The sequence below is a fragment of the Natator depressus genome, chromosome 2 (assembly GCF_965152275.1).
Source record: "Natator depressus isolate rNatDep1 chromosome 2, rNatDep2.hap1, whole genome shotgun sequence".
NCBI classification, from domain to species: domain Eukaryota; kingdom Metazoa; phylum Chordata; order Testudines; family Cheloniidae; genus Natator; species Natator depressus.
Window position 1 is genome coordinate 137,021,398 of NC_134235.1, and position 22,125 is coordinate 137,043,522.

The window sequence follows — 22,125 nt, forward strand, 5'->3', positions numbered from 1 at the left end:
AAAAGGGCTGTGAGCCAGGAGCTCAGACACAGACTCTCTCTCTCTCTTTCGCTTTTGAGAGAGAAGGACCTGGCTGCCTGGGAGAAAAGGGTACCTGGAGAGGAGTAGGGCTAGGGGAAGGCCAGAGGAGCTGGGGAGCTCCAGCCTGGAAAACCCCCAGGCTGCAGGCCTTGCTAAAGGCCGGGAAAGGTACTGGGGCTACAGCGGCGTAGCCTGGGAATAGGCAGAGGCAGCTGGTCCAACCCCCTTGCCGAAGTTGAGTGGTTTACAGACTGTAGTCTGCCCACTAAGGCAAGGAGGGGATAGAGGGTTGGGGGTTCCCCGGGGAGGGGAGACCCAGAGTGTGGGGGCACTGCCAGGGGGTAGCACCCCAAGGTAAAGGGGCACCGGGTCTGGGAGGGACATGGTGGCCAGCAGCAGGCGAGACACCAGCCTGCAGAGGGTACTCCAGGCTGGAAGAGCTAATTCCCAGGATGACCAGCAGGAGGCACCGCACCGGTGAGTCATTGCCTCGCTACACACCCCTTCCTAAGAGCCTTCTAATGGAGGGATGACCCTTCAGACTCCTCATGCTCAAAAAAACAACCTCCCCCAAAGCTGAACGCCTTCTCATTACTGTTCAACTCTCTCAGGAGGCGTGTCAGTTGTGAAGCGGATACCACATAAAGACAGCAACACACTTCCCAGAGAGTGACACTATTGCTCTTTTATACTTAACAGATAAAGCACAAGTGAGTGCAGATACTATAGAACACAACAAACGTCCTCAACACAATGCTCCTTGCTAGCTCACCCTTCCCTTAGAATCATAGAATATCAGGGTTGGAAGGGACCTCAGGAGGTCATCTAGTCCAACCCCCTGCTCAAAGCAGGACCAATCCCCAATTTTTGCCCCAGATCCCTAAATGGCCCCCTCAAGGATTGAACTCAACCCTGGGTTTAGCAGGCCAAGGCTCAAACCACTGAGCTATCCCTCCCCCCTTATCAATGCTTGAGGGACCACCTATGTTCAGGCAGGTGGACAGGGTCCCCTTCCTCATACAGGCTTCTCCTACATGGCGGGTGACCTTTCTCTCTCTCTCTCTCACCTTGAGTTGGAGACAAATAGCCACTAACCCCAAACACCTCAGCGCCTCTCCTTTTATAACCCTCCGGTCTCCTCTGTCAGGTAACTCCATGTTCCGCTTCCCCATGTGATCCCAGACCCCTACCAGGTGATTTCCTTGCCGATGCAACCTCTTCTCTGACAAACCAGTTCTCTTGATTAGAAGCCAGCTTGTTATTTATGGTTATTCTGTTTCAACGGGAGAGCATGTAACATCACTGACTCTTCGTTGTAATTCTTTTGCCACCAGCCTTTCAAATTTCAGCTCAGCACAGAGGAGAACAGACAAGATGGAAGGCAAAAGCCTGCACCTTCAAAATGGAGTTTTCAGTTTGGTAAAGGAGCACACTGCGTTCAGAATCTCGTGCAGAGCCATAGCAGGGTTCTTCTTAGAAACCCTAGTGAAGTTACAGGCAGCATCCAGGGTTCCACCGTTTTGGATTTAGCTGCAAAATTCACCTTTTGCTGCAGAATTGTGCTACAGGATCTCAGCTATCTTGAAAAGAGTGTAACCAATACAGTGCTACATGAGCCTGCTGAAAGCCTAAAGTAATCCCTCTGAGAGATGGGCACCGTTGCATGCATTTCAGCGGACGGTTGACTTTGAAACCTAAGATGACAACCAGCAGCACCATGAAAATAGAAACTGGGAACAATGTCAAACAAATTAAAATTCATATTAAAATAGCCTGGGGCTACTGTGCTGATTGTATAATTTATATTTAATTCAGTAAAAACCTCAATTAAAAAAAAACAGACGTGAAATTGCTGCAGCATTTCCACCTGGCTGCCCTGGAATTCGAGGGTGTTGCTGGAGAATTTAGGCTCACCTTGTGGTGGAGTCCCTGAGGCCTTGGTTACAGGTGCCGCTGCAGCCGGGCACATGCACCCTGGGGATTCTCAATTCTTCTTAAAAGGTTTTCACAATGCCACCAAAAATCTGCCATAGCCACGTTGATGCATCCAGTCATAATTAACAAACCGAACGGAACTGAGAGCCATGGCAATGGCTGTACAAATCTTGCCTAACTGAGATGCAGTGAAAGCTCTGCTTGTTTTAAGACATGAGTCAAAGCATATTCCGTGCACCATACCATAACCTGATTATTTAAAAGCCTGACTAGCATTGGTACATGGGATTCTATCCCTTGAAGGGGTAGGGTGAGGGGGCTGGTGAATGCGGTGGCAATATGAGACTGCTAGGCGAGAAAATAGAGAGTTTAGCGTATTACCGGTCTTTCATGAGCCAACAGCCACAGATCATATTTTGGGCTAGATCAGACCCTTAATTATGTAAGAAGATTCATTGTTTATGGTCATGTAATTAATATGATTTGCAAAAAAACTCGAGTGGGAGATTATCCTAGAGTTAGAATCCTGCTTTGCTGGCCCGATTTCCCTGCTGCTGTCGGTGGCTGGCTGCCTCCTTTCCCCTCCCCTTAGTTAGTTAGTTGCCATTCTGTCTTCAGGACTTCTCCCTTCCGGACTATTCATCCAGTCTCCTCAGAAGCATAATGGAATGTTCCATAATTTTGCCTTCTCTGGAAGGTACCAGGTATTATGCAAAACATAGACTTACAATTTTTAGCCCTGTATTTATGCCAGAGTATTTGGTGTACGTTGTGCAAAAGAAATGCTGATTTAAGGCTTCTGTGTTTTTAAGGATGGCATCTCACACAACTTGGACTGTAGGCAATGAAACAAAATCAGCCAGTCCAGACGCTACAGTATGTTGCTACCACCACCTTCAAATGAAGTAAATGATTATTAACAAACAGTTTTCATCTCCCAACAGTTTTACAGAACTTAACTAATCTTTATAGTGCCCCTTTGAGATAAGCAAATATTTCCATTTTATAGATGGGGAAACAGACTGTTGCTGTCCTCTATACAGCCATGACGTATAGGAGAGCCGCCCACCATCATAACCCTCAAGCTCTGTGATCCTCTCTCTCAGAGGAGTGCTGCGCTTTACTGTGGTTGGTGTACAAACCGCCTGAGCCAACCCATTCTGTGCAGAGCAAAAGAATTGTGCAAACATTGCACTTTCCTCTGAGGTGGGTAAGTGAATAATGTTATCCCTCTTTCACATACGGGGTGTGTGTCACAGGTTATGTACCTGGTGGAAAATGCAATAAAATCTGAGAAATTGAATACGTTTACAACTAGGTTAACTTTACAAGCACGTACAATTACAAACATGTAGCTCTAAATAACGATAATTAATATTTTGATCTCAATGCACTTGAGAAAAATCAGTTAAGCCCTAAGTTAGCAAATCTGTGCTGTATGGCAGAGGTGGGCAAACTATGGCCCGCAGGACTGTCATGCCCAGCCCTGGAGCTCCTGGCCGGGAAGGCTAGCCCCCCAGCCCCTCCCCTGCTGTTCCCCCTCCCCTGCAGCCTCAGCTTGCCGTGCTGCCACCATTCTGGGCGGCAAGCTCCTGCTGGGCAATGCAGTGGCATGGCTGGCTCCAGCCAGGCAGAGCGGCTGCCAGACATGCTGCTCGGAGCAGCATGGTAAGGGGGCGGGGAGCGGGGGGGTTGGATAAGGGGCAGGGGGTCTGGGGGGGGGAACGGGGAGCAGGGGGAGGTTGGATGGGGCAGAGGTTCTGTGGGTGGGGGGCAGTCAGGGGATGGGGAACAGGGGCGGTTGGATAGGCTTGGGAGTCCCGGGGGGGCCTGTCAGGGGGCAGGGGTGTGGATAGGTGTCGGGGCAGTCAGGGGACAGGGAGCAGGGGGAGTTGGATGGGTGGGGGCTTCTGAGGGGGGCAGTCGGGGGCGGGTAGTGGGAGGGGTAGATAGGGGGCAGGGGCCAGGCTGTTTGGGGGGGGCACAGCCTTCCCTACACAGCCCTCCATACAGTTTCGGAACCCCGATGTGGCCCTTGGGCCAAAAAGTTTGCCCACCGCCGCTGTATGGTATAACTATCCCATTCTACACAGGTGGGGAAAGGGAGGTACAAAGTGTACGAGGATCCCTGTGACACCCACCAATCCCTTCAGCCACGTTGGCTGGAGAAGAAAAATCTCCAGTGATTGAAATTGGCAGAAGCAGTATCTTGCGGGGGTAGAGAAGTCCAGGTGGGATGCTCTGCTCCAACATCTCTTAGACCTAGAAGTGTGCGGGGTAGATCTCCCCTCAAGGAAAACCAGACCCTATGCACTTAGCCACAGAGGCTCATCCACGGAGGCAAGGCATTGGCAGCAAACAAAGGAGTTTCTGCTGCAGGCACCTTTGAGCCACTGGTTTACTGATGATGTCACCAATCAGTCTTTTCCCAGGGTTTCCTCTCGACATTCTGTCCCCTGTGCTGATTGGCTGTTTGTGCCCACTTCTCCCTCTGTCTCTTCACTTCAACCTCACTCCAGCTGCCCTTCCTGCTTCTCTCCCCTCCTCTCCCTTCCATCTCCCCACTCCTTTCGTTTGTCTTTCCACTTAGCTAATACCGCCCTAAACGCCACTCACAAAAACCCACAAGTAGAACGAACGGGCACATGTGAACCCTCCCATTGTTCACTCTGCTGGTATGTTACAGACCTTCCGCCACTTTGCCTCTCATGTCTGTGTTGCCCCCTTACTAACACTCAGTGGGGTGTTTTAGTTGCTAGCTCCCAGTACCAAATGAAAGGGGAAGGGTCGATGGGAAATCAGGACCCTGACACTCCCAAGGGGCAATGGGGAGAGGCCAGTGCTCCAGGTCAGCCTGATTGACAGGGCGGGCAGGCTAATCAGGGAGTCAGGAGGCCGGGGTCCCGGCGAGCTAAGGAGCGAGCAGGAGCCTGAGCTGAGCTGGGGAGCAGAGCTGTGCTGGCCAGAGCCGAGGGGCCGCCCAGGGGCTGTGCTGGAGGCAGAGCAGCAGCAGCGCGGAGGCAGAGTGCTGGAGCGGGAGCTGGAGCAGTCCGGAGCCAGGTGCGGTGAGCAGCTGGGGAGAGTGAGGTGGGCCCTGGGCAGAGGCCCCCGGCAGGAGACACCACCAGCCAACAGTGGGGGAATAGCCACTGGGCCAATAGAGGCTGTGACGAGAGGTCCCGGCCAATTGGCCGGGTCCCAGAAAAATGGGCACCCCGTGCCCTGACCTGCTCCACCCACCTGGTGCTCCTGCCGGGGAGTGGGGTAGAGGCACGGGGACTTGCCTGATCCACCCACCCACCCAGCACTCCTGCCAGGGAGGAGGGTGTGGGAGCAGTGTGGGGGGACTGCTGGTGGAAGGAGTAGAGAGGGGCCCCCCACTTGCTCTGGCCCAGGACCCCACAAACCTTTAATCCACCTCTTCCAGCCAGGAGGCCTGGCCGGCCAGACTTGGAGGGGAATCATAATCCCGATGGGGGGAGGGGGGGTGGGCAGATGCTGGGAAGAAGGGTCCTGCCACCTAGAGCCCGAGGGCCACCCCCAGAGCAAGTGTGCGACTCGCAGCATCCCTGCAGCACAGCCAGGGCCTGGGCAGGAGGCCTGGCACATGTGAGGAACAGACTGAACTGCCCTTACATTCCAGAGCCGCTGGTTGTGACGTCCCCGTGCCACAGAGCGGGGTGATGTGTTTTCCTTTAACCTTTCCTGTTTTTTCCTTATTTTTAAATTGATTGCTGTTTAATAAATCTTATTTGCTTGAACTATATGTAATGATTAGTGGGTCAGGGAAGCGTCCAGAGTGGAGAGAGTACCCTCGAGTGGAGACCCCTTGCTCCTGGCCTAAGTGACTCCTGGCAAAGTTGGGGGTTGAGCCCCCTAGGAATCCTGGGCCCAGCCTTGTTGGGTTACGAGGACTCTGCCACACAGGAGAGTGGAAGGGGAGCCCTTGAGGTCAGGCAGGCCTCTGGGTAAAGGGAATGGGAGCGAGGACTCAAATCCTTTCACTAGCCAATTCCACCAGGGAGGCCTATAAGTCAGGAAAGTTCCCCACAATAATGGGATCATTCCCCCACTTTCATCTATTTAGATGGTAGGCTCTTCAGAGAAAAGACTCTCTCCAAAAACAGTGGGGTCCCTTACCTTAGTTGAGGTGCCACTGTAGTACAAGTCTGTAATAGGAGAGGCAAAGGCACAGAATTTGAAGTTTACTTATCCAATTCTTCATTTATCAGGTTTGTTTACCACCACATGTTGTGCAGCCACAACCTCCACTGAAGTCACTGTGAGCTGTGGGTGCTCAGCCTCTCTGAAAATTAAGCGCTAAAGGCCACTTTTCAAGTTATCAGCACAAGAGCTGATCAAAATTGTTGGTTAACTTTTTTTTCTTGTTGGAAAACATTTTGAAAGCAAATGAATTTTCATTCACAATTTTTCATTTATGAAAAAATATTTTGATTTTTTAAAAGGGGTTTTTAATATAAGGATTTTTCCCCCTTGCTCAGTTTTCCCCCATTTTTTCCACTGAAAAAATTTGAGCGTGAGTGGGGGAAAAACCCACTGGGAGACAATGGAGTGGGGAAGACTCATCACAGATATAGCAGAAGAGGAGGGCAAAGGTGTTTGGCGGAAGGAGAGAGAATGAGAAGGGCAAGAGAAAGGATAAAGAAAATTAATCCAAAGCATAAGGTCAAAATGTTACCAAAAATACACTATTGTTTGAATCTTTATGAACTGAATCCAAAGCACATTGAAATTAACAGAGAGACTCCCACTGACTTTAATGGACTTTGGACCATCTCAATAAGAGGAGATATCAGGGTTCAGTAGTTCTATAGGAGGATGAAGAGGTGGTGGTTTTAGGAGACATGGTGGTGCACAGGAGTTGGGGATAGGTGTGCAGTGTTGTTCTGTTTAGGGATAGGAATAGCTTATCAGAGGAAGGGGACTCTTTTGGTTTCCTGTGCAGGGAAGGGCAGTAAGAGGCATCCATCAATTAAGATATTTTTGTAGCCATTTTTAGCAGCTATCATCATGGCCATATATTGCATGTGACAACAAAAAAGGGTATAGGTACATACAGAACGAATATAGGTCTTTCTGACCAGGCTACAAGCTTAGTGGCTGGCAAACTTGCTCATTGTCTCCAGTTCATGTTAAAATCCTGCCAGCTGAATTCTGTACACGTTGCATTTTGTAAAGAGAGGCCTGTGAGAGACCTGCAAAGAGGGAATTACTATAATCCAGCTTGGATGTCACAAAGCATAGATTAATATTTCATCATCTGGCTCTGACAATACTGTTGTCAGCCTCACTTTGTTCCTGAGCTGGGGCTATGATCTTCAAAAGACAGCCCTAAAGTAAAGATTATGGCAGTGTCTTCACAAGCCAGAAAGACAGCAGTCTCTAGAAAATATCTTGTGTTCTTCTGAATTAACTCATCATTGCAAGCAGAAGTTTGAACTTCCCAAAACCCAAATGCTAATACAAAATTGTAACATATCAGCAGATTGTTAAAGGAGTTGGAGCCCTCAGCAGTGCCAAGGCAGGACAGTGAGAATTAGACTGTGTGGGCATACTCAGCGTACTCAAGGTGAGTAAGGGGGCCAAAACTGGGCCCTAAGGTACCAGCTGACTTGGGGTGCGGGAGGGAAGAGCAGGAGACACTCACTGCATAGATCTGAAAATAATGTGATTTACAAAAAAAAAAAAAAAAAATCCAAACACGTTATTATACTGTTGGGAAATGAAACCAGAAAACAATATAGGAAAAATGGGATCATCACAGAACTAAAACTAGAAGCTTAATAAATGTAGAGTCTTGAAGACTCAGTTTTAAAACTGATTTAATAAAAACCAATGCAGACCCGTGGATAGAGGCTCTTATTTCAATTCGAATATCTTACTTTGGTTTAGCTTAAACTGATTCCTAACTGATGTAAATTAAATCAAAATAAGCCTTGTTTAAACCAAAATAAGAGTGTCCACATAGGTTTTTGTGCCTGTTTATCTACATTGGTTTAAAATAACATCTTTAGTTAAACCAATAAACTTTCTTGTGTAGACAAGGCTTTGAGATATTTGAACACACCTTGGCATGCTGTTTAGGCTCCTCACCTAATAGAATCATAGAAGTGTAGGACTGGAAGAGACCTCGAGAGGTCATCTAGTTCAGTCCCCTGCACTCATGGTAGGACAGGGTATGTCTACACTACGAAATTAGGTCGATTTTATAGAAGTCAATTTTTAGAAATCGACTTTATACAGTTGATTGCGTATGTCCCCACTAAGCACATTAAGTCAGCGGAGTGGGTCCTCAATGGCTAGCATACCGTGGCTAGCATCGGCTTATGGAGCGGTGCACTGTGGGTAGCTATCCCACAGTTCCCGCAGTCTCCATTGCCCACTGGAATTCTGGGTTAAGCTCCCAATGCCTGTTGGGGCAAAAACATTGTCGAGGGTGGTTTTGGGTACATGTCATAAGTCACCCCTCCCTCCGTCCATGAAAGCAACAGCAGATAATCGTTTTGCACCTTTTTTCCTGTGTTACTCATGTAAGCATGGAGCCCACTCCATGTTGTGAGCATTGTAAACACCTCGTGCATTATCCTGGAATATGTGCAGAACCAGGCTAAGAGACGCCAGCACAAGGACAATTGTGATGAGGACATGGACACAGACGTTCCTGAAAGCATGGGCTGTGGCAATTGGGACATTGTGGCGGCAGTGGGGCTGGTTGATACAGTGGAATGCCGATTCTGGGCCCGGCAAACAAGCACAGACTGGTGGGACCACACAGTGTTGCAGGTATGGGATGATTCACAGTGGCTGCGAAACTTTCGCATGCGTAAGGCCACTGTCCTTGAACTTTGTGAGTTGCTTTCCCCCGCCCTGAAGCGCAGGAATACCAAGATGAGAGCTGCCCTGACAGTTGAGAAGCGAGTGGCGATAGCCCTGTGGAAGCTTGCAATGCCAGACTGCTACCAATCAGTCAGGAATCAATTTGGAGTGGGCAAGTCTACTGTGGGGACTGCTGTGATCCAAGTAGCCAGTGCAATCACTGACGTTCTGCTATCAAGTGTAGTGACTCTGGGAAATGTGCAGGTCATAGCAGATGGCTTTGCTGCAGTGGGGGTTCCCTAACTGTGATGGGGGCGATAGACGGAACCCATATCCCTATCTTGGAACTGGACCAGCTTGCCAACCAATATATAAACCACAACGGGTACTTTTCAATGGTGCTGAAAGCACTGGTGGATCACAAGGGACATTTCACCGACATCAACTTGGGATGGCTGGGAAAGGTGCATGATGCTCGCATCTTTAGGAACTCAGGGCTGTTCGAGCAGTTGCAAGAAGGGACTTACTTCCCAGACCAGAAAATTACCGTTGGGGATGTTGAAATGCCAATAGTTATCCTTGGGGACCCAGCCTACCCCTTGCTCCCATGGCTTATGAAGCCGTACACAGGCAGCCTGGACAGTAGTAAGGAGCAGTTCAACTATAGGCTGAGCAAGTGCAAAATGGTGGTAGAATGTGCCTTTGGATGTTTAAAAACTCGCTGGTGCTGTTTGCTGACTAGGTTAGACTTCAGCGCAACCAACATTCCCATTATTATTGCTGCTTGCTGTGTGCTTCACAATATCTGTGAGAGTAAGGGGGAGACGTTTATGGTGGGGTGGGAGGTTGAGGCAAATCACCTGGTGGCCGATTTTCAGCAGCCAGCCACGAGGGCAATTAGAAGAGCACAGCGAGGCGCGCTGCACATCAGAGAAGCTTTGAAAACCAGTTTCATGACTGGTCAGGCTACGGTTTGACAGTTGTGTGTGTTTCTCCTTGCTGCAAACCCGCCCCCTTTGTTGATTTTAATTCCCTGTACGCCAACCACCCTCCCCCCTTCGATCACAGCTGGCAAAGGGAAAAAAATAAATATTGTTTTGAAACCATGCATTCTTTCTTTATTAATTAAAAAAAAGTGAGATAACTGACAAGGTAGCCCGGGTGGGGTGGGGTGCGGGAGGAGGGAAGGACAAGGCCACACTGCTTATTGTAGCCACACTACAAATCAAAACTGTTTGAATGACAGCCTTCTGTTGCTTGGGCCATCCTCTGGAGTGGAGTGGTGCCCGGAGCCTCCCCCACCGCGTTTTTGGGTGTCTGAGTGAGGAGGATATGGAACTTGGTGAGGAGGGCAGGCAGTTATACAATGGATTCAGTGGGGGTCTGTGCTCTTGTTGGCTTTCCTGCAGCTCCAAGACACTTCATCATGTCTGTTTGCTCCCCCATTAGCCTCAGTATCACCTTCTGCCTCTGCTCTTCATGCTCACTTAATGCTTTCCTGAACTCTGCCACTGAATGCCTCCATGCCAGGAAGGAGGAAAATCTGCTGCTGCTGGGAAGAGGAGATGTGAACGGGGGAGGCAGCGGGGGGAAGTGTGCAGTGTCTAGTAGTGAAGAAATGGCACAGAATTGGACTATTATGAATTTAGACTCTGAAGAATTTTCAAACTCTACTCTAGTATTTTGTCACTGAAGATTCTGACTCTTAAGCTATTGAGGATGTCCCAGCTCCTATCACTTCTTCTTCCTGCCCTAATGAGTCAGAGCAACAAGACACCCTTCCTAGCTACGGCTCTCAACTGCAACTCGGGAGCAATCAGTCCTACATAAATTATGCATGGAAAGCATACATTTTTTGGCTTTGGATCCACCCTGAAAGCCGTGCTCTAGAAGCTAATGCACAGGGGAAGCACATGATGGAAAGCCAGGATGGAGACTGTTAGCATGCAATGCCCCCGCTCCTCCCCACCACCACGTAATAGTTGCCTCAAAATACATAATTTATCCAGAGACTCATGAAGATACTGTTTCAGGACTTGTAGGTGTAAATGTCCAGAGTGATAGCAGCCTCTGTGCTTGTCTGTCTAATCCATTGCCTAAAATACTTTGCTGTATCCCAGTGATGACTCCCTTTTCCTCCTTTCCCCCATTATTCCCCTTCTCTGTTGCCTTCATTTCCTGTGTACTACACAGAACTAGAAGAAAATCAAAAATCAACATTATCATCTCGTTTCTGATTCAATTTCCCAATTCTGAGGCTAATTCAGCATTTAGAGAAAAATGCCGGTCCTGTTAATGGAAAGTGTGAGGGGAAGAGAGGGAGGGTGGCACAGACAGAACTCTCAATTGTTCTCCAGAGTCTCAGCTCTTCATTTAAAAAAGTATATCTCTAGCTGCTATAGTTGTGAAGAAAATCAGAGACCTGAACATAACTGATGCAGAGACATCTGCTGTCGTTTGAGGAAAGCCAGAATCAATAGCTCTAAGTTGTGATCTTCCCCATTCAATTCAGTGGGTGCTACTAAGATGCCAAGGATGCTACTTTAAATGTCACATTGTTAACTCTTTCATTACTCATCAAAGTTTGTAAGAAAAGAGAGGAAGTATCATTATGAAGATCTACACTGAAAAGGGGTGGTGGTGGCAGGTGGAACCAAATGAATAGTAGTGCGTATGTGCAGCAGCTGTTAAGACACATAGGCCTTTAGCAGTACATGGTGCAGGAGACTGAGGCCATGTCTACTCTCACCAGGGATCCACGATGCTGCAATCAATGCAATGGGGGTCAATTGAGCGGGTCTAGTGAAGACCCACTAAATTGACCATGAAGAGCTCTCCAGTCAACGCCGGTACTCCACTGGAATGAGAAGAGTAAGGTAAGTCGATAGGAGAGCATCTCCCATTGATGCAGCATGGTATAGACACTGCAGTAAGTCAACCTAACTTAGGTCGACTTACCCCGGTAGTGTAGACAAGGCCTGAGATTGGTTTTATTTTCCTGATGAGGGCTCAGAAGTCAAATGTTTGGGAATCACTGAACTGGTCTCTTCTGTTTATAGGAAATTATTTTAGTGTCAGGACAACAATTGTGGTCTTTTTTTTTTTTAAATTCCTGCCTAGTAAATAGTTGGAGAAGTATGTGTTAAGAAGCCCATCCGGATTAGATAGCATTTTTTTTCCTGAGGAATACAGTAATATTAATTCAGCTGAAGTCTTTTCAATCATTTGGAATTTAAAGATTCCATTGCAAAATTTACTTTAAAAAGTGCCTGCAATACTGTCAGTCTACTCAAGAGCAATATCAGTTAAGAGGCCCACCCATTTAATCTTAACTGAAAAGAAATATGGGATTAATATTTTTTTAAGAAAAGCAGTGTACTTTAAGAAACCAGTCATTTTTCAGTAGATAATTTCTTCATGTTTCGTGCTCTGTTGGACAGCTAGAATAGTTCATTTTACCCTGGTTTTCTGTTTGTTTTGTTTTTACTTTATAGAGATCTATTTTCAGAATACTTTGGCCAAATCCTACAGTGTTAACTCTTAAGCAAAACTCTTCATATACTTCAGTGGGAGTTTTGCCTGCATAGAGTATATGAAGTCTTAGAATCTATAATTCAAAAATGATCTGATAGTACTGATGTAAAACCTAACAATGTTTGGCTAATTTTGACCATCTAATCTGTGTACATTTTGTTTCACAAAGGTACAACATAATGATCAGATTCTGATACTCCTACTCACACTGAGTAGCACATTACCCCATGAGAGATCTCACTAATTTTAATGGATACACTTGTGGAATAAAGTAATATTCATAATGAGCAGGGGCATCAGAATCTGACCATAATAGCTAAGATGTAGTTCTTACAGAAATAATCATTGGGATTCAATAGGGATCAAAGAATGGTAGAAATTTGAAAAAATATTTTTAAAATCTAAGAAAAGTGCCTTCTGAGGACCAACTCAGCACTCAAATGGGTCAGAAATAATGCTGAGAATTCTCTTTTAGGCAGTGAAACAAATTACCATGCAACTTGAAAATGAACTATTTTGATGTAAAACCAGAAACACTTATTACGTCTGTCTCCAATGGGAGATACAGCAAAAGAAACAAGAATGACTCGACTTTTATTTAATTCCATTTTTAGACAACCATTAAGTCTAGAGAAACAACTATGTATATATAAATATAACTAGAGGTAGAAAGAAGTGCTTATGTAGTGACTTATGCAAAGATCAGTATAGCACAAATTGTTTTTACAAAGCTCTATGGCAAATAGCAGTCTAAGGTCAAACTCTCTTGATAGTACCCAAATGCAGGAGCAAATTTATCCTCTGTTCAAAACAAGTAGTAAATTTTTATTTGCCTTCATATAGTTAATATTAGATTTTTCATAAAGAGAGCCCAAGTATTGATTTTATGTGGCATACTGCCTCCACTATATCAGGTAAGATTTGTATTTTGTGAGAGAAATATTGGTAAGTCCAAGGATTTTTCTCTGAACGATGTTTTGTGAGCACCTCTACTGAATACTGACTCGAAGTTGCACTCATGCTCCTCGGAAGTTTCCTGTTAAAATATAAAACCCTCCAAAACTTTATCACATCTAGGCCAAGTACCAGCACTTTTCTATGCAAAGTATCTTCTCTTAGCAAGTGTTGGAGCTTGGGGCTCCTTTCAGGGGACAGAACTACCACTTCAGGGCTGTTAAGGACATCCATAGCCAAGGGCATTGAACCACAGGTGACAGCAACAATTTCCCAGACTCTCAAGGGCCAAACTTTATTTGCATGACATGAAACTGACTAGTGCATTGTGGCCCAAAGAGACTGAAGCATGCAATCAATGCTCCATATCTATCTGAGCAGCCTCCAGCTGATGTTTATGATGGGTGCAGGCCACACTTCTACATCCAAGACAAGTGGTCACAGGCTTTATTTCAGAGCTTAGCGGAGAACATTTTGGTTATGCCTGGCAAAGTTATTTCTCTTTCTGTTATAGTTATTTGTATTCCTATTGCTCACTGCTGCAATAAATCCCCACATCAGGAACAATACTTCCCTGTGAATGACCACTAGGATGGAAGGGCTCCTTCCAGTGATTTTCAAAGATGATAATTAATTGATGCATGGAAAGGCTATGGAAACTGAAGTCCATAATTTGTTATTAGCCATTGGGTTCAGAAGTGTGCATAACTTCCATTAACGCACCAAAGTCTCCCAGACTGGCATAGGGAGGTATAAACTTTGCTGCACCCTAGGAAGGATTCACTCCAGACAGTTGCCTTCCTTTCCTTGTGATTCCCTTTGGCAAAGGCACCTTTAGTTTCTATCAGGGCACCATAGAAGTCTTGCCAGTGAAAGCTGCCGAAAGGATCGACTGAATTATTAAGAACAAAGGGTAAAAGACCACTCAGAGTGAGATAAAATGAAGCCCTTAGTCATTAGACAATGAAAATGTAGCTATTTCTGCTGAAATGCAGCTGGGGATGCAGATTTAGAGGGCAATCAAAAACACTTCTGTGATTTCAAATCAGGTAGCTAATCATGGGCCTTTCTCCGCTCACCCTGGTGTAAACTGGGAGTAACTCCACTGCAGTCACTGGAGTAAACACCAGTATTACACTGACCAAAGTAAGAGACAGGCATCTAAATTCTGTCTTTTTATCTAGCAAAGATAGAGGCTAACTGCAGGATCCATTTGGAAATCTCCAGGATCAGGGTACAGTTGCCAGGAAAGAACTAAGAGCGTACCTTTGTGAGGCTGATTAATTTTTGGCCACTGTATTCCTGAGGTGACTGATGTTTTGTGGAAACCATTTGGAGTTTATACATATAAAAAATGGTCACATGATATGCAGCAAAGGTGCCAACATTGTCAGCTTTTCCAGCTGACTCAGCCCATCGGCCTCAAACATGATTTAGTGGGACCATCTCTGGGCACGAGTGAATCTTCAATGCCCATTCAACCACTCACCTCTGAAGAGACAGCCAGCAAGAGCGCAAATTAGCAACAAATACAATTAACTTTTTTCTCATTGGAACACTTGTCCACTAGGACTTGGATTGAGACCACCCAGGTTAACACCATTCATCTAGGCAAAATGGTAATGACTAACCACCCCCACTAACCTGGTTTAAACTCATATTGGTGATCTAAAAGCAAAAGGCAAAACCCCTTCCTCTCTGAAAAACAAGTGCATAATTTTTAGCAGATTTGAATTCTTTTAATTCAGCATACATATACAGACATGCACAGCAAAGTACAAAGGGTTAGAACATGGGCTTCATTTTCAGCCCTTAATTGTAACCTATTGTACATTAATCCCTGAGAGAAAGTATGTCAGCTGTAACTCTATCATGAGTTAGAGTGCAAATTCATGTGTTCGTTTTGCAGTAGTGATTGCTTTTGGGATACTGAATCTGTCTTTTGATACTTAAACTCACTATAGACACCACCATGAGGGGTGACCTTATAAAAAGCCTAGCTAGAGAGAAAAACATTGCTTGACAGGTCCACCCAGGCTCTGCTGAGAGGAGATTAATTAGCAGCAGTTGTGATGCTTTTATGATGTGAGCCCTAGCTTTCTAGGTGCTGGATTTTGGTCCGTGGCCATTAGTGTTTCACTAAGAGTCTGGTCAGATTGTGGCCATTCTATGTGCTATGGGGGAGGTGAACGCAGGCAAACTTTCCCCTCTTTGCATGTTGTGAAGGAGTCAGCCACAACTGCATTTAGGGACTGCTCCCTTCGAGCACCCCCAAGCATGCGCTCCACTACAGCAGAGACAATGGGTCCCACTGTGCTGTGGCCGTGACTCAACCTCTCTGCACCAGCCAGTGAGACCAGCTGCTGTGAAGCATCATGCATGCTGCACCTTCCTAAGGAGCAACACAGCAGCTTGATTCCCCAGGAGCTGCAGAAGGGATTGCACTGGACCTCCCTGAGACAGAGCTCCTACTGAGATGCAGTACCCCTACCGCCTGCTTGCGGCTATGTTAACAAGAAATGTCTGTCTGACCCCAAGTGTAAAAAGCTTCTCTAGAAACCGTTCTCTCAAATGGATGCAAAAGAAATGGCAGAGAGTGTGATGCAGGAGAATAGGGGAGTGAGTCCCCCCAGCAGAGCTGCAATGCCCTGATTGCCTCTGAAGTTACTGAGGCCTATTAAATACTGCTAGCTCTTAAAGCTGCTTAAATGTGAAAACCTGAGAGCAGCAACAGCTTGTTTCCTGTCTTAGTTCAATATATTACTGTTGACAAGATGTGAAGCAAGATCTAGAGAGAGTCACATTCTTAGTGCCTTTGGGAACTGAGCCTTATTTGGGAAGGCTGTAATTGAGAGCACAGTAGAGTATAGTGAAGGGGGGTTACCAATGCATTAACATTTTCAGTAATATTCTCATTTAAGTTCTATCTAGTCTTGAATGCAGAGTAACACAGAGCAATACAGTATGTTTGAAATGGAAGGAAATTTAAAAACATAGATGCATTATTTACTGTATGCCTTGCTGTTTTCTTTTGAATATTACTATTAACATTATCTTTCTATTGCAAGTAGCAAGCACAGAGCCCTTACCAAAGTTTGTCAGCTAACTTGCTATAAAAAAAAAACTATAGAAAATTCCTAAACTTACAAGTGGTTTCTATGCTCTTTACACAACCTTCTTGTTAGAAACAAAATAACTTTAATATGGACTGAAAGAAACTTTGCCCAATTAAGCAAATTCTGAGTTTCAAAAGGGCTATGTGTATACAGGAACGGTACATTTCTGTGGCCATATATGCCACTCACGTTCTAACATTACATCTAGGATTATGTGTGGGACTTAGGGAATTGCTCTGAAAGTCATAGGGCTTTGATGCTGGTAAAGCCACCATATGCAGCATACTTTATTAGTTTTATGGGATCCAGGAAGGGTATGGAACAATATACCTGACACGTTGCTCCTCATTTGCCCGTTTAAGAACAGCTTGGGTGATTCCTGCTGTGAATTTGATATTAAGAAATGGTTTTCCAAGGGCTGGGATGGAGATGGTAGATGCAGCACTCTCCATTTGGCACCCAAGTTGCACTATTTCAGACCCTCACTAGGATGAGTATCCTGGATTTCCAAATGCTGGTGAATGGGCTGCCTCATATGACCTTTTTGATTTTTTTCATAGAGTACTGCTGCACTCACTATCCTTGAGCTACTTCTTGAAGGTAGGAGAAGACAATTTCATTATTTGAGTGTTCATCTGGTCCTTTCTGGCTATATGCTGGGCCATTCCCAAGGGGCAAACTTAGATTTAATAAAAGGACCTTCAATCATCCGATGATTTTGTAGGTAAATGCAATGATACAAGAGTGGAGTAACACATTCCCTGAGACAAAAGAGAAGAAGGCCAATAGCAAGTAAAGGAAAAACCATAAGGGAGGAGGGAAATCTTAAAGTTGACCATGACATTAAAAAATTGGTCCAAATCCACAGCTGGTGTAAATGGGTGTAGCACCTTTGACGTTTATGGAGCCAGGCTGATTTACATCAAGTGGGGATCTGATTATCTCAGTTGTTGACACAGTGTATATATTAGATATGCAGCTATTTTTTATCTTCAAAGAGTAAAACCAATAGCATTAAGAATCACATTCATTCAGACAGTACATGTGTAGCGTTTGATACCTTCGATGTCTTAAACTCTGGTTTTCAGAATTAAAATGTTAATCATAAAGTGCTTTACCATATTCAAAAAGATCTGCATTACATATAGCCCTGGATTCATTACCCTCCACCTACTGTACCAAGATTGTGGCATACCTTAAACTCTTTGTGGTTTTCATTATAATTACAAAGCATTGCAATTCATATGGTCTTACCGAAGGGGAAGGGAGAGTGAATGGTATCAAAAGCTGAAGCCCTTAATTTTATCCAGTAGAAAATGAACACAAAACATGGCCCTTTCATGCATATGTGCAGTGAAGGCTGTTTCTCAGCTGTTAATCTTGGGAAAAAATCACCACCTCAATTTTCTGCCAGTGGACAAACAAACAATTTTTTACACTTCAACCCCAAGATTTCCTCACTCCACCAGATACAGACAGTGATAGCCCATGTGCTATTTCAGTGCCATAGGGCCATCATTCAATTTAGTTGCCCCTACTTTGATGTGCACAGTCTGTTAACAATGGCATGTCTGACATCATCCCCACCATTAAGTCATGTCCTGTTTTTCTGTGGAGACCCCTGCCTCAGTTTCTGAGCCTCTGCTGCTTTCCTCTTCTCTTGTTCCTCTGCCTTCTTCCGCTCCTCCTTTAGCTCTTTGTATCTCCATTTGGGAATCTGTAGATAAGTGCCATCTTTGGCACTGCTCTTCCTCCTCACTTTCTCTGGTTGGTAGGTGGGTGGAGGAGCCTTGTTGACACGGACTTTGGGGATGACAAATCCTGGTCTCACACTGCTCCTTCTCAGTAGGTGCAGTGGCAGGAGGCTTGCTTTCCTTGTGACCACAGTGTTCATGTGAGCTACTGTGAGGCTGAGGGGCTGCAGACTAGCCCGCCGGTCCTTCTTTTTGGGGACCAACATGATTCTGGAGTTCTGAAATAATTTCTCATAGCTGCTAATGTGGTCTCTGTCCTGAGATCGGATTTCCTGGGCTCTCTGCTTCCTAAGGATGTCCTGCACAGCCGGTGTGCGTTTCCCCACACAGGGTGGGCTCCCTGGGCACACAGTCCTGCAAGATATGGCAATAAAGGGGCTGCTTAAACTTGTAGTCATCCTAACCATGTGGTCAAGGACGCCATCTTCTTCAGGGCCACAGGAAGCCCTGAATGACATTGCTGACCTCACACCCTCTGAGATCCTCTGCAAACAGCTTTTTGGTTCTGTGGCCTTGGCAAGAAGTTCCTTCATCTTTGGCCATTCTGACTTATACTGATCACAGAACTGCTCAGGGCATGGCCTGTCCATCAGCCTCTGCATGAGGAAGGCTGCTTCTGATCTTCCTGTGTAACAAGCCCATTCCCGTGAAGTCATTCCACGGCTTGGGTCAGTCGCGTGAACATCTGCCCCTTAAAGGAGAGAAAGGAAAAACATTTGCGTTGATCGGTTATACAGTGCACACTTCAACTCCCACTGCCATAATCAAAACTGAATGAAGCAAGGATGCTGTCAAGAAAAATTGTATGTGATTATGTAATTGAAGACTGTAACATAATGCACACACACAATTCTGGAATTTCCTGACTTTTGAGTGCTTGACTTTGCAACCTTATTGTTTTGAATGTGGTTTTCTTGTATCTAATTTCCTATTTTTAAATAGCACACTGAAAATAAATCACAAAAATAAAACAAAAAACACCACACAACCCAAATTCCATCATGAGGAACCATACTGACCTCCCCCTCCCCATATGGGTCACAAATAGGATTGAAAACTTTAGATCCACAGCACAGACCTCTGCCCACTTGAGCTAATGGAGTAACTGGTAGCAATAGCAGATTGTTCTCCTATATGTGGACCAGTCACTACTGAGTAATGAGACATACAGCAACGGAAGAACCCTTTCTGTCTCTGTAGTAAATGCCTACACTACAGCGGTGCAGGTGCAGCAGTGCCACTGGAGCATTTCTGGTGTAGACATACTCTGAGTGACAGGGAGGATGATGGTGCTGTCCACTGTGATAGATAAAGAAGGGAGAATGTGGGTGATAGATCAGAAGCGCAGTTTTAGCCATGTTAAGTTTCAGCTGATGGCCAGACCCCACAAAGAGACATCAGAAAGATAGGTCAAGATATGGTTAGGGTAGAGAGAGACAGGTTGCAAACAGAAGTAGATCTGTGAGGAATCTGTATAAAGGGAATAGTTAAAGCCACCTTTGCAGAGAAGATCATCAGAGACAGGGTACAGAGCAAGAAGGGGCGGGGGCCAAAATGGAACTCTGTGGGACCCCACCGAAAGAAGAGGAGGACCCACCAAATGAGACACTGCAGAAGCAGTCAGAGAAGCAGGAGCAGAAGAAGGATAAGGACAATATTTTGAAAGATAACAGCAGACAGGATTTCAAAAAGAATCTGGTTAACAGTATCAAAAGCTGTAAAGAGGTCAACAAGAATATGACAGAGTAGAGGCCATGATGTTTGGCCCTGGCCTACTCTTCACCTCCCCATCAGCCTGGCTGTTTTTGAACTCCTATTCTCTTCCCCTACACCAGCCTCCTGTTCCTTCACCTTTCCCCCTCTCAGCCTGTCCCCTTAACCTGACAGTCCCTGGATCCCCAACCTTTCCTCAACCCCACCTGTGCCTGCACTCCTTCCCCTCTCCAACTTACGTAGGTCTCTCTGGGAATATAGGAAATTGCATGGGAGTTGTTTGTTTGTTGTGTTCATACAACATACATTTTAATAGTAAGCCGAGGGTGGGAATGATTTATTACATAGGACAGGGCCCCCAGCCACGTGCTGTGGATTTTGAATGTGTTTAAATTGGCCCTGGGTTTTCAGATCAAGTTTGCTGATGGCCAACCTCCCACGCATGCTTCCCCCACACCCCCAAAACCACACCCACACAAAACCAAAACATTAACAATTCCAGGGCATATCATCCAGCCAGACCCGATGTTAGGGGAGGTGGCTATTCTGATATATGATTAAACAGATTAACCAATTTGTGAGGCCATCTCCACTTGGATTTGTTTGCAAACAGGCAACACAAAGCCAAGAGTGTTTGCCTCCAGATATATTCCGGATATAGAATCATGGAAGAACTGTGCTCTGACTCTAAACCACAGTCAAATACACTGTGTTTCCTCTTACTCAGATACATTTCTCCAAATTGATCAGAGAACATTTACAAGGGTCCATTGGGCTCACCATTTGTGCTGCCTCTTCTATGATTTCAGGTTCTAGCAATACAAATTGACACATTCCCCAGCTCTTTTTGGAGCTATATCTCACAAAAGAAATCTACCAAATACAGAGATCCAAATCTTTTAGCAGCATACTCAATGCTGATTTTATTTCTCATCTAATGAAATCTTGTGTGTCACAAGATTTTCTTAGGACACTACTGACTTACTTTGCAAATCCAGAAACATTCCTAAACAAATTCCTCATTCAACAGAATTTCTAGGGACCTTATCAATTGGGTCAGACATCAATATTCAAGCCCTTTTTCAAAGGTTATGGCAGTCTCATTGAACTATTTGTCATTCAGATTTAAGGCTGGTCTAGCGAGTCTTCTTTTAGAAAATGTGTGCATTGCCCTTAGTCCTCATTTTCCTCAGATTAAATCATGTCCCGAATCCTGTTTTTCAAGCAACTAATTTGAGTAGATGTGTCACTTTGGGATATTAATATTATATTCAGTTAATGAGGTTTCATGTCTCAAGAGATTGTTATCCACAAAACTGACATCACTGCTGCTGTGTTTGTGCTGGGCTGCCAAAGCATCAAAGTTCCAATTAATCAGAATTTCAGACCTCTGAATAAAAATGCCCAGGGTACTATTAATTTTTTTTTATTAAAATCGAGTTATAAGTCGCACATTTCCTGCATTGCTCCTTTAGCCTATCTGATTAGTGACAGAATATACAAACAACTGGGTTTCTTCTCAATGTATGCAGGTCTGTTAATAAGTAGGATCTAAAATTCTGGTTAAATATTCATCTCTTTTAAAAAATACAGGCCTCACTAAATAAAGCAGCATCAGGACTTTAATTAAATGGATTCCTCAATGAAAACTGCACCCATTTTGCTCAGTTTAGTAATATGAGAGTGCTAAAGTAAGTAGAACTCTAGTCAGGTCAACTCTGAAGCTCTCAGCCAGGCAACACTTTCACTTTCAGGGTTTGGCCCTGTGGACCTACACCATGAAATGTATTATTTAAGGTCCAGATTCTGCTTTCTTATACTGGTTTAAATCCACAACAGCTCCAGTGGTTTCACTGGAGTAGCTTTGGTGTAAATGAGAGCACTATCTGGCCCTCCATTTTTAAATCACAATTGGCATTTCTGCATGTCTTCTGCTGGAGGTGGTTATCTTGCTAAGAAGTGATAAGATTTGTGACCCTGGCAGTGCGGCAGCCCAATGGAAGTAACTGCAGAACAGTAATTAACCTGCTTTAATATGTACTTTTTGGAATGTAAAATGAATTCACATTTTTTAAAGATTAAACATTATGGCCAAGATTTTCCAAAGTGGCTAGTGACTGTGGCTGCCTCAGTATTTTGGTTCCCAACCTGAACACCCTGACTTTCAGAAAGAACAGGCACTCTGAAAATTGGGCTCTAATCATTCATCACATTTTTCCCTACAGGTTCCCCCATGCGACTGCTATACCCAGTACTAAAGC

At 45.2% G+C, this 22,125-nt stretch overlaps 1 protein-coding gene across 1 annotated transcript in view; it reads right to left on the reverse strand.

Annotated features, from left to right (window-relative positions):
- Positions 1 to 17,521: 17,521 nt before the first annotated feature.
- Positions 17,522 to 22,125, reverse strand: part of ANKRD33B (ankyrin repeat domain 33B) — a 112,486-nt gene continuing 107,882 nt past the window's right edge. Inside the window, exon 4 of the mRNA XM_074943195.1 lies at positions 17,522 to 18,842. Within this exon, the coding sequence (XP_074799296.1) occupies positions 17,992 to 18,842 (851 nt within the window). The 3' untranslated portion in view covers positions 17,522 to 17,991. The remainder of the gene's footprint in view (positions 18,843 to 22,125) is intronic.